Source organism: Anopheles arabiensis, chromosome X (genome assembly GCF_016920715.1).
Source record: "Anopheles arabiensis isolate DONGOLA chromosome X, AaraD3, whole genome shotgun sequence".
NCBI classification, from domain to species: domain Eukaryota; kingdom Metazoa; phylum Arthropoda; class Insecta; order Diptera; family Culicidae; genus Anopheles; species Anopheles arabiensis.
The window spans coordinates 14,063,735-14,076,857 of NC_053519.1; the positions used below are offsets into that span (position 1 = coordinate 14,063,735).

General features: G+C 54.5%; 2 protein-coding genes across 8 annotated transcripts in view; one reads left to right on the forward strand and one right to left on the reverse strand.

The window, feature by feature from the left end:
• The window catches only part of LOC120905491 (cytosolic carboxypeptidase 2-like), a 37,430-nt gene extending 29,958 nt beyond the window's left edge, over positions 1-7,472 (reverse strand). The window contains exon 1 of one of the 5 annotated variants that reach the window (XM_040316321.1): positions 6,898-7,472. In XM_040316321.1, coding sequence (XP_040172255.1) covers positions 6,898-6,928 — 31 coding nt within the window. In that variant the 5' untranslated portion in view covers positions 6,929-7,472. Of the gene's footprint in view, positions 1-1,351; positions 1,482-6,897 lie in introns of those variants that run through there. The other 4 variants (XM_040316320.1, XM_040316319.1, XM_040316323.1 and 1 more) reach the window with 4 other exon arrangements.
• LOC120905492 (glutamine-dependent NAD(+) synthetase) overlaps positions 1-12,125 on the forward strand; it is a 42,770-nt gene extending 30,645 nt beyond the window's left edge. For 2 of the 3 annotated variants that reach the window (XM_040316325.1, XM_040316326.1), the window contains 2 exons: positions 9,456-9,625; positions 9,706-12,125. In XM_040316325.1, coding sequence (XP_040172259.1) covers positions 9,480-9,625; positions 9,706-12,022 — 2,463 coding nt within the window. In that variant the 5' untranslated portion in view covers positions 9,456-9,479 and the 3' untranslated portion in view covers positions 12,023-12,125. Of the gene's footprint in view, positions 1-8,725; positions 9,317-9,455; positions 9,626-9,705 lie in introns of those variants that run through there. The other variant, XM_040316324.1, reaches the window with a different exon arrangement.
• Positions 12,126-13,123: the final 998 nt, after the last annotated feature.

Sequence of the window (13,123 nt, forward strand, 5' to 3'; positions counted from 1 at the left end):
CTTAGTAGGTGACGACTCAATCTAAGAATATCACAGACACTAATAAATCCTTGACTGCGACGTTGGGATGCTTAGTGTATGAGTATCATGGATATTGCTATGTTTTTGTGGCTAGTTTTGAAACCCTCAGTGTCTTTGAAGATATTACGTAAAATCTTGGAGCAGTGGACCAACCGAGCGCCTGCCCAACGCACCCGAAATGTGCAACAATGCATTCGTAATTGAAGCATTAATGACCCGGGAACAGTGGGCATGCCGGAACAGCGGACCTGCTACGACGCTCCTGCACAATAACATTCCACCATCTTGTGTTTGCTCCATTGCTAAACAACGGGCGGCGTTTGGTCGTCATTCCTTCAACCCGCACCCGCGGTGGTAACGGGCATCGCAGGCAACAGCACAGACAAACCGGCGGGGTTCGAGCGTTGGTGCAAAACGCCGACGCGCCACTCGCTCCACCTTGATTTGTTTTGGTTTTTGTTGGCCCTCCGGTGGTGTGTATATGTGGTTATTTACCGGGGGTGCCGAGGGTTCCGTTTGTTGACTCATTTTCGGGCAGGTTTTTTTTCCAGTTTTTGGATACCCGTTTGTGTGTGTGTGTGTCGTCGTATTCCACCACACGGACTTCAACAATTTCAGCAAAAAGAAAAGAACATCCTGCAATAGATGATCCAGGCATGGGGGGAAATATATAAATATAAACACACACAGACACAATTGCCCGCCTTCTCGAGGTTGGTGGCGAACTTTCCTTTTGCTAGACACATCCCTATTTGTTCCCCCCCGCACAAGGATCCGAGGAAAAGGGCCGGTGGCAGTGGAAGGATAGCAACTACCGGGCTGGCACCTTGTTGTCTGCTGTGGAATGTTGAGTGACGGGCGAAAATAATTTTCACAGCCCACAACTCCCTCCCGCCCAGCCCAGCAGCGTGCTGTGCATATGTCGTACAGTTGTTTGCCGGTATTGATGGATGGTGGACGTGTGCGCGGGTGAGTCACGCGTCTATTTGGAGCCTTTTCTTCGGGAAGAAACCCTCGTCTCGTTTTACAGTTGAAGAAGTGTAAATATTCTGGAACTCATTTCAGGATCTTTTAATGCACTGCATCTCTCCAATACATATATCTCTCTCTCTCTCTTACACACACACACACACACACACACACACACACACACACACACACACACACACACACACACACACACACACACACACACACACACACACACACACACACACACACACACACACACACACACACACACACACACACACACACACACACACACACACACACACACACACACACACACACACACACACACACACACACTGTGGTTGGTCACTCTAACCTTTTGCTGCGAGTGTGGCACAGACGGGAAATAGCTGCGTCTGCAGACAGCGAACCCGATCGCCTGCCGCCAGGCTCCAGTTCATGATGGTGCTCGCTGGTCCCGGTCGTCCTCCTCCTCCTCTTCCGCTTCCTCTTCCTCCTCCTCCTCCTCCTCCTCCCCGTCGTCGTCGTCTTGGTTCGTCTCTACCCGCCCGGTGCACATGTCCTTACGCACTCGCGCGGGAAACGAAACCGCCGCAAGGGCCGCCGCGCTAAAGGGGACACACGCGGAGGCGCACCAATCACACACACACACACACACACACACACACACGAAACGCACACACTACGCGGATGCACCCTGGAGCAGCAGCAGCAGCAGCAGCACATGTAGCACAGGACAGCACGGGACAATGGTCGGCTTGGCTCTGGCATTGCAGCTGCACCCCGGTCTGTGTGGTACGGCCGAGCGGTTCTAGAGGTTCGTTTCCGCTTGCGCGTCCGCCGGGCCGCTTCCCTTCCCATTCGCCCGTCACCCCATCGCCCCTTGCCTTCGCTTCGGCAGTGCAGGACACATCAAATTCAGTCCAAGGTCCCAACCCCAGTTCTACCGGGTTTTTTTTTCTACCCCCAAGCACCATTCGCGTTTTAGAAGGGGGAGGGTGTGGGACGTGTGTATGAGACGTCCGCGACCGCCGCCACCACCGTTCGCTTTCTCTTTCATCCACAAACCACACCCGCTCCCCGAGTACATTAACTATACTCCCTTATACTCCCATGTCTGCCGCCAGTTCTCCCGTCGGGCTCGCTTCCCAACCGCACGCGGGTTGTACGCAGGCCCCGGGAACACCCCGGCAGAGGGAGAAGGGCACGGCGGGATCCCCGATCCGTCTGATGCCGACCCCAACCCTAATAATGGTGCCCGCCGGGCGGCAACAACCAACCGGCGGCGGAGTCAAGCTCAAAAAATCAGGTAACCAGGGCAGCAAAACATCAAAGACTCGGTTGCGCTTGGTGCCCCTCCATTCCGCTTTGCTCTTTATGTATGCAAAAAAAAGGAGATAGACAGAGAGAGAGACACACACACAGAAAGAGGCAGAGAATTCCACTTTTCAATCTACCCGTGAAAACGGGCCGGGTCTTGGTGGTGGTGTTGTCGGAGTTGAGGCATCGCGCGGGAGAGCCCCTGCGAGGTATCGGGCGGTCGCCACGACGTATGCGCAGTTTGCTGTGCGTGAGTGAGTCTTCAGCATTGCATCGCCGACCAAGCGACCAAGCTGGACAACGGTAACGTCCTTTGCCCGGTCTGTGACCGGCGGCTGTTTTCCCTCCAACGCACAAGGTGTGCTGTGTGCTTGCTTTTCATTTCGTGTGCCCCCTGGAGAAGGCGTTGGGAAGACCATCCAGACAACAGGGGGGCTTCTTCTCAAAGCCATCGATTTCCCGTCACAGGACGGCGCGATGTGTTTTCTTTGGCCCTGTGTGTGTATGTGTGTGCAGTCGCTGGAACATCAAGCGCCAAGCGACGAACACGTTCGGAGCAGCGTTCGAGTGGTTCAAGGCATTGATTGGTTGTTGTTGGCTGTGTGCTTTCTAGCCCAGACCGTGACCTAATGAGGCACTCATCTTGGGGTGTGTTTTCCCTTCCCGTTGCTGCCGTTCAGTCCTGCCGTTCCTTTGTCTTGAACTCGGACTCGGTGCGGACTCGGCCTGCTAAACCAGCTGCACAGGGAGCCGCTTTGTACCCCCGAAATAGACGTTTGCGTAGCGCGCGATGGCTTTCGTTTCTAGCATGAGCTGCATTTAAACCTGTTCCGAGCTGTGTCAAGTAAAGTTCGACAAAGTGCACAAGGGAAACGATGAAAACAGCAAGCGGGAAAACTTGAATCGCTTCACTCGGCTTGGTTCGTTTCTGTCCTTGCGCTGAATATTCTTTCGCGCTTTGTTGCAACTCAACTAAAACATTCGTTTGCCACTTGAAGTTGAGGGGGGGGGGGGAGAGAAAGAATTGAGGGACACCAGGGCAAGGCAGAACGGTGCGAGTGCCGTTAGCAGCGAAAGTTAGTCGGCAGTCTTTCCTTTTTTTTCATATTTCCTTTCATTCTTCCACTTCATCTTCCAACTCCAACCCCTCCATCCCATCGGTTGGCCAAACAAACCCTCCTCCCCTCTCCACTGCCACGGTTTAACCCCCTCCTCCTCCTCCTCCTCCTCCTCCTCCTCCTCATCCTCCTCCTCCTCTTGAGAATAAGGGGAGAATATTGCACGCGATCCAGCACAAAGGACCAAGCGGACGGTTTCCCGGGGTTTACTGTAAAAAGATTTCTTCTCTGCACATTCCGGTACCGCTCGCGCCTCTCACACATTTCCAACCCACCTCATTCCAAAGGGAAACTTCTGCACTCCCCATACACGCTCTCCTCCCATTCGCTGCTCGCCATCAAACGAGGGGGAGCGTTACCCTTTGCTACGCTTGCTGCTGCATAGAATATTGAACAAACAACATTCCGGCGCGTGCGAGGAGCGGTCGGTGGTGGTGTGTCGTCTCCTGCGGGTGAAACACCGGGGGAACACATACACACAGCCACACACATATCCTTTTGGTGGTGGTGTACCCTTTCGCGTTCGTGAAGATTAGGACATGAACATGGACGGTTTGGACGTGGAGATATATATATATAATCATGTAGTGTGCCATTCACCGGAATCTGGTCGTAATCCGATCGAGACACGAGAGCGCGTGAGAACCTGGGCCAATCGTGCCGCCAATAACTCTTGGTTGGATGGGAGAGGGGTAAAGGTGGTGCAGCAGAGGGTGAATGAAGTAAAGTAGTAGTGAAAAGCGCGCGCCCGAGCGTTGGTTTCACATCATTGGGATTGGGAAACGATTCACGGCCGGGCTTGTAGGAGCCGGCTCGTCTACCCATTCGACCACTAGGCTGCTCTGCTAGTGGGGCGTTAACTCTTTATGCTATTCAGCCAGTCGAACAGAAAGACAAAAGCGGATGTGCGTGACAGATTGTCAGCCCTATTTTAGTAAAGCTACGCAGCTTGTAACTTATTGGTCCTTCTGCTTTGATAATTATTATCGCCGCGTCATCAAACTTTCTTAATTAGTTTTTTAATCCTTTTTAAAACGTTTCATGTATTCGGAAAAGTTTCTTTGTTGGTGTTTGACACTTGTTGCCATTGGGGGCCTTCACAATTCTAGTCACTTTTTTGTATGGAGTTTGACAGTTGGAGGCTGAAATTATGTAAACACTCCATACAAAACCACACAAAAAACTAGTCTGCAATTTTCAGTCTAGATTATTCTAGTCTCAAAGCTAGAATTAGATTCGAGTACCTGCTCGAAAAATGGCAAAACAAGGTGGTGTTTACATTTATCCCAGGGTGCATTAAAGAGATCTGGTGATGGAATCCAGAATCGAAGTGTATGTAGTCCAGGTTGTCTCATAGCATGTTTTTAATAACCAAATTTGAATATCACTTTTTGGCAGAACGGGTGAAAACTTTTGCTCAAACAAGCTTTCTGCAGGCTTGACGAATACTCAAAACACTCTTACAATCTTCATTCAGAAGCAGAAGCGATAAAAATCAGCCTTCTAAATTCATACACCTTGGAATAAGCCCACCTGTATATTATACTCAATTAGATAGCTGCTCGAAAACTGCTATACAATGCAAACAGCTGACAGGCTGAAATTTCAGAATGCGAACTTAAAACGGAATGGGCCCCATTTTTGAATGGGTAAATGAACGACTGCCAATTTACCATTAAATAACTCTTAAATTACCGGTAATTTAGCGGTAAGATAGGGGTAAATTAAGTCCGATTTGTCTGACTGGGCACCTTGTTTTGGCATTTTTTCGAGCAGGTACTCGAATCTAATTCTAGCTTTGTGTGTCTATGTGGGGAATAATCTAGACTGAAAATTGCAGGCTAGTTTTAGGTGTGGTTTTGTATCGAGTGTTTACATGATTTCAGCCTCCAACTGTCAAACTCCATACAAAAAAAAAACTGGCTAGAATCGTCAAGGGCCCCAATAATAGAAATATAATCTATGAAAACTCCAACAGCGAATGCCACTCAAACTCTCGTACACACCTAACCCTTCTAATACTCATTTGCTATTTCTTCTCTTTATGCCTTTCGATCGCCGTCATACTAAAGTATTCAATTATTCTATACTAAATTTACAAACATACACACACACACACACACAATCCGGAAAAGGCCTTTTTCGCGGTTTATGAAAGCTCCTTTGAACTCAGCCTGCTCCGAGCGAGCTTCGCCGTCGTTGGAAGGTAAATGAACCTGATCACTTCCTTCTTGGCTCTCTGTCTCGCTCTGCCCTTTGCAAAGCCTCAACGCTGGTAGGAGTAATAACTTCACGTGTGTGTGTGTGTGTGTGTGTGTGTGTGTGTGTGTGTGTGTGTGTGAGCTAAGGTTTCCGTGTTACGTGGCGTACCCCGTTGTGGTCTAATTTACCTGGCGAATTGTAAGCCCGTGAGGATGAGCGATTCCACGAACGAGCTACCCAGCCCTGCGCCCTGGAATTCCTCACGTCACGGCAGCAATGCGGGCAAGGGGTTGCTATTCGCACAATTGCCATTTCCCACGGATTGATAGGTAACGTTGCGGGGACGGATGTGGCACTGTCTTAAAATAGCTCCTGAGCATTGTGTCCATTCCGAGCGAGCGAACCGTTTGCTTTAAAAATAGCGCGCCAGAAAGTTTGACAGCTGTCAAACGTACTTGTTGCAACGCGTTGTAGCGTGTGCTTGCGAGACGATCTCCTCTCTCTCACAGGAACTTGTCAATCCATGGACAAGCAGTTCCCTCCCAGCAACCGCGTGACATTTTTCCTGTGGTTTCGTGCCGCTCCGGGGGAGGCGGGGAAAGGGTGGTGGCTTTGATTTATATTGTTTCTATTTGTTACTACAAATAAATAAATACATCACGCGAAACACACGAACTCGTTTCGTTTGCTGCTCCTCGCCCATCGCTCCCCCGGGCGCATGGCGGGACACTGCTTTGGATAACACGAACCTCCTGCCACGCTTCTTTGTGTGTTTGTGTGTGTGTGTGTGCGCGGATTGTACACCCCACGTGGCAGTTACAAATGTCATCCGCAGGATCGAAGGAGGTCACACAATAATCGGAACAAGCAAAAGGACTTTCGTACAAAGAGAAACGAAACGGGAAATCCATTAACCCCAGCGCGCATCGCTTTTTTGAGGCTATTGGCATACACTAAGGCTCGCCTAGACTATTCTAGCAGAGGGGGGGGGGGGGGGGGGGTTGCTCGCTTTGGATCCTGATTTATGGACGACTCGTGTGCCGACAACCCCTCTCCAACTGCTGCTGCCCTACTAACACAAAAAGACGCCCCATTTTATGTTTCGAAAGCGCTCGTTCGTTGCGGTTTTGTAGCCAACCTAGTTTGTTGAAGCGCATTGACAGGGAATTTGGAATGGTTGGGATACTTCGTTTCGGGAGATTTTAATTGAGTGATATCCTAGATATCACAGACGGGGGTTTGGGAGTCGGTGGTCGCTTACCTTCGTTGAGGTTCAAGGGTGCGTCCATCATCGTGCTTCTCGGGAGAGGTGTTGCAGCTAAACGGCAGGATGTTGGAGGAGGGTTGGGATTGCTCGGGAGATCTCTTTATCTGGCCGGAACGCTACCTACGGCCCTACTGGAGACACTGCAGTCCACACGCGGTGGCACCTCTCAGCCATCTCTGGTGCGCCCGGGCATATCAATATCGCTTCGTTTGACTCGCTGAACCGACCGTGAGGTTGCTGTTGGTTGATCGGAGACCTGGACACGAGGACACGAGGACACACCGGACACTCTATCACTCACACACAAACACGCACCCACGCGTTCTGAGGATGGTAATCACGCCGCTATCACAGTAACACGCACGCACCAGCACCGAGAACCATCCAGATGCAAACGTTGCGGACCGTTGTGACGTCTCCGCACGCTGGGATGGCTACCGTGGTACTGCCAGAGTGCCAGAGCAGTGCCAGTGGTCCCTGGTGCTGTGTCCTGCTGCGGTAACGCGGTGTTGCTTTGCCACTGGATGCCACTGACTGACGAAGACCCTCCGCAAACCGCTACCCCATCCCACCACTTTCGCGCATCTCTCCTCTGCGGTTCCTGCCGAGAGTGTGGTGGAGCTTTCGAGCAGAGTGGCAACTTGCGTGGCAACCACCACCACACTGCGCACTGTTCTCGCTCGCGCACCGCACGCGCTGCTGTCTCTATCTTGCCTTCGTTCCGGCGCTCAGGCCAGACCTCAGCTACGCCTCGTGTTGGCCAAACTTCCTTCTGTTTTTTTTTTGTCGTTCGGCTCTCTCTCCGCGGGGGGTCCACTGCCTGGTGTGGTCTGGGCCACCACAGCCACACCTGCAGAGAAGGGGGGACAGGTGCAGCTTACGCGCGTGTGTGTGTGTGTCCCGGGGGGAAAGGATGGGACGAAGACACGACCGCCAGTTTCGACACGCGCTCGTCCGTGTCGTGCAAAAGACCTCGCGTATGCTTTGTGTCTCGCGTCGCATTTTGGAGGAAGCTTTGTCCGGAAGGAGCAACCAAGCAGGAAGAAGAACCAGAAACAAGCTGACACAGGACACAAAGAACGCTGCCTGGGGTGTGTGTGTGTGTGAATGTCGAGGGCTTTTGCATGTGGCTTGTTGCCGAGACACTGTTGACGTGTCGTGTCGGCAGCTGGGGCCGTGTACGCGAAGATGACGTATGGGGTATTTCCAACCAGCGCGACGACCAGTCATCGCGGGCGCAGTGCACGCGATCGGGAGATGCGGGTGACTTGCGAGGACTTTTGTTCATTAGCTTCCCGCAGGGTTAATGGAAGATACTGGCACGCGAACCGGAATTTTTGGAGCTCCGAAATCCTTGATTCCGTGGCCGGCATCGTTTACATCTACGCCAAGATATTGGGGACTGTAGTCTGAAGTTTTGAAGATCTTCGTGCGAACCTTGGGTATCCTTGGGCTCTAAGTGTACCGTAAAGGTAGGTCACGATTGCAGCAACTACAGCGCTGTTTTATCTTCAACTCTTCCCTCTCTGGATGTCCCTCCCGCAGGATGTGCCTGTCCTCAGGTGGAAGGTGAACGAACCCAACCGGAACCGCCCCGAGAATGCTAAATCAGGGGCGAAGTCATCCGGTCTAGATTTATTGGTGGAGCTATAAATATTGCTGGAATGTACCCATTGTACGTCCAACATCGGGCACTAACAGTGGAGTACCTCAACCCTTCCCGTATTTCTCTCGCTTGTTCGTACTCTCTCTCTCTCTCTCTCTCTCTCTCTCTCTCTCTCTCTCTCTCTCGCTCTTTCTCTGCTCGGAGAACTCTTTCTTTGGGCGCAAAATGGACGCAGAGAAATGCTCAAAACTTCTCCGCTAAACTAGCACAAAGTCTTCGCTTGATCAATAATATCTGCGCCACCTCTCCCCCGTTGCAATAAGGACCCACCGCGATAGTTTGGGCTCCGCTCGGGAATAAAAAAGCTCTCGCATCGAAACACGCCTTCACCCCACACACTCACACACACACACACTTTTTGTGTTATTTTTTCTCCCACGAAGCGTGCTCTACCTGCGTTGTTGATGCGGACGAGCGGCGATTGTGGGCGCAAACCATTCCCAGAGTCCTTCGAGTGAGGTCCCCAAAAATTTTGAGAGCGTTTTTTTGTTGTTGCTACTTCTTGGGGGGGATTTCGAATTTCCTTGCGCGCGCGTGTGTGTGTGTGTATGTGCGTGTGTTGGCAGAACGACAAAACGCGTTTGAAGTAAATAGAGACCACCCCAAAAAATCGCAGTCCGTGTGTGTGTTTGTGTGTGTGTCGTTTACATAATAAATCTCGGCGCCCCAAGGTCTCACTCAGGTCCGCGTGGCGCGTCCGAAATGGAGCACCAAGGAGACAGCAGCAGCAGTCGCACTAACGCGCAGGTAACGTGTAGGTGGTTACGTAGCGTTACGAAGGGGTTTCCAAAAGCGTTAGCGTTGTTTTTTTAGTACTTTTTGGAGGCTGTTTCTAATGTTTCTCTCTCTATCTCTCTCTCTCTCTCTCTATTCCCTTTGCTACCAGCACTCCAAGAAGGCACGCCGCACGATGGGACACACGGTGCAGGTGGCAGTGGCCACCCTCAACCAGTGGGCGATGGACTTTGAGGGGAACGTCGAGCGCATCCTGCTATCGATCAGGCTGGCCGCCGCAAATGGCGCCACCTACCGTACGGGGCCGGAACTGGAGGTTAGGTGAGTATCGGTGGTGCACCCGGCGGTGCGACCGTAACGGCACTTTCTGTAACGGCTGCCGACACTCGTTTTTTTTGCAGTGGGTACAGCTGCGAGGACCACTTCCACGAGCCGGACACGTACATGCACTGCTGGGAGGCGCTGGTCGAGATCATACAGTCGCCCTGCTGCCCGCCCGGTATGCTGATCGACGTGGGCATGCCGGTGCAGCACCGCAACGTGGCGTACAACTGTCGCGTCGCGTTCCACAACGGGCGCGTCGTGCTGATCCGGCCGAAGATGACGATGTGCGACGATGGCAACTATCGCGAGACGCGCTGGTTCTCGCCGTGGACGAAGGAGCGCCAGACGGAGGAGTACCAGCTGCCGCGGTTCGCCGCGCAGGCGCTGGGACAGGAGACGGTACCGATCGGCGATGCGGTGATCGCAACGCTCGACACCTGCCTCGGGTACGAGATCTGCGAGGAGCTGTGGAACCCGCGCAGCAAGCACATCGACATGTCGCTCGCCGGCGTCGAGATCATCGTGAACGGCTCGGGCAGCTACATGCAGCTGAGGAAGGCGCACATCACGGCGGATCTGATACGGAACGCGAGCTACAAGGCGGGCGGCGCCTACCTGTTCAGCAACATGCGCGGCTGCGACGGGCAGCGGGTGTACTTTAACGGCTGCTCGGCGATAGCGCTGAACGGGTCGATCATTGCCCGCGGCCGGCAGTTCGCGCTGAGCGAGGTGGAGGTGACGGTGGGCTCGTTCGATCTGCACGACATCCGGGCGTACCGGGGGGCGCTGCGCTCCCGCAGCTCGGTCGCCGCCTCGGCCCCGGCCTACCCGCGCATCCAGCTGCAGCTCGAGCTGGCCGCGTCGGACCGGGACCATCCGGGGACGCCGGCGAGCAGCCCGCTCGGCGAGTGGGTGTACCACCGGCCGGAGGAGGAGATCGCGCTCGGGCCGGCCTGCTGGCTGTGGGACTATCTGCGCCGGTCGGGGCAGGGCGGCTTCTTCCTGCCGCTCAGCGGCGGCGTCGACTCGAGCAGCACCGCCATCATCGTGCACTCGATGTGCCGGCTGGTGGTGGAAGCGATCGGGCAGGGCGACCGGCAGGTGCGGGACGACTGCCGCAAGATACTGGCCGATCCGGAGTACGTGCCGGCGAGCGCGGCCGAGCTGTGCGGCCGGCTGCTCTTCACCTGCTACATGGGCACGGAGAACTCGAGCCGCGAGACGCGCCAGCGGGCGGCCGCGCTGGCGGCGCAGATCGGCAGCTCCCACCAGGACATTGGCATCGACGGGGCGGTGAGCGCGCTGCTCGGCATCTTCCAGCTGGCGACGGGCATGCGGCCCCGCTTCCGGGCGGCCGGCGGCTGCCCCCGCCAGAACCTGGCCCTGCAGAACATCCAGGCCCGGACGCGCATGGTGCTGGCGTACCTGTTCGCGCAGCTGATGCTGTGGGTGAGACAGCGGCCGGGCGGTCTGCTCGTGCTCGGGTCGGCCAACGTGGACGAGGCGCTGCGGGGGTACATGACCAAGTACGACTGCTCGTCGGCGGACGTCAACCCGATCGGCGGCATCTCCAAGATGGATCTGCGCCGCTTCCTCGCCTACGCGCAGGTCGAGTTCGGGCTGCCGATCGTGGCGGAGATAGTGGCGGCCCCGCCGACCGCCGAGCTGGAGCCGCTCGTCGACGGTGCGATCGCCCAGACGGACGAGGAGGACATGGGGCTCACCTACCAGGAGCTGAGCGAGTTCGGTCGGCTGCGCAAGCAGGCGTTCTGCGGCCCGTTCAGCATGTTCTGCAAGCTGGCGGCGGCGGCCGTTGCCGACGGCAACCGTAACCCGAGGGAGGTGGCCGACCGGGTGAAGCACTTCTTCCGCTGCTACGCGATCAACCGGCACAAGATGACGGTGCTGACGCCCTCGTACCACGCGGAGTCGTACAGCCCGGACGACAACCGGTTCGATCACCGGCCGTTCCTGTACCGGGCGAACTGGACCTGGCAGTTCCGGGCGATCGATGCCGAGCTGGAGCTGCTCGCCAAGCATCAGGCCCGGCAGGAGGAGGAGCGGGCGAAGGAGGGCGCATCAGCGGTCGGAGGTGTGGCGCCCAACGGGGCCGGCAGCAGCAGCGAGCCAGCGTTCTTCTCCGCCGGTGGCAATGGGGGGAATGGGGGCGGTAGCCACATGACCACGGCGACGAGCGCGTACCAGCTCGTGCGGCAATCCAGTGGCCTCTATCTGACCGGTGTTGGTGGTGGTGGTGGGGTCGGCACGGGCGGTGCCGACGGTCCCGGCCAGCTCACCGTCGGTCTGACCAAGTCGCACAGCAGCGGCGGCTACAGCCGGATGCATTCCAGCGTGCTGGGCAAGATCAAGGACCGTACCGGTGTGCCTGTGTAAAAGGGAAGGGAGAAGGAGGAAATGCTGCTACACCCACGCGAAATCACATCCAACAGACAAACAAACGAACGAACATAAACACGACGCCCCCTTCCATCTCTTACCAAGGGTGCCTCTCCAGTGTAACAATAATGACGACGAGCGCGGGTGTGCGAGGGGCGAGGGGCGCTATTTTCTTCTGCATTAGATGCTAACGCGTGTAGTTCCTATTGGTGGATTGAGCTAAAAGAACACAACACACACAGTGTGGTCAAAGTAGAGAAGCGCGCACGCACCTTCTTAGCTGTAGTGTGGAGCTGTGTCATCCGGGTTGCCTTCTAGTCCGGTGCTAGTGAGATAGAGAAAGAGCGAGAGAGAGAAAGAGAGAGAGAGAGAGAGAGAGAACTCTCGCGGGGACACTAAGAGAGAACGAGTGAGAACGAGTGAGATAGGAAAACGCACACATATCCTTAATGAGGTTTGGTTTTTGCTCACCGGAAAAGGAAGAAGTAAACATTCAGAGGACACAGGACACAACACACACACACACACACACACACACACACACACACACAAACACACACACACACACACACACACACACACACACACACACACACACACACACACACACACACACACACACACACACACACACACACACACACACACACACTCACACACACACACACACACACACACACACACACACACACACACACACACGCGCGCGCGCGCTCACACAGACAGACACACACATGCTCACACAGAGACACACACATGCTCACAAACACGCACGGACACACACAGTCCAACCGTTCGAGCGCTCGACTACGAACCAAACCAGTTTTCCAGAGCCCTGGCGTAGTTTGCGCAGTTTCGAGATGGAAAGATTCTTATCGAACACATAATAACCCAATACAAAGACACCCACACATGCAGAAAAGGAAAGCATCATAACGGAATTAGTTTAGTGTACGGTAGAGCATTAGCCAACACTTCCAACTGCTTTGAAAAAGGAACACGTGTTCGTCACAGAGTAGTTCGTCACCACATTCGCGTTGATGCGTCGAAACCTCACCGCGCCTAGCTCTTACCCAGTAGGTCCCAAAGCAGCAATTT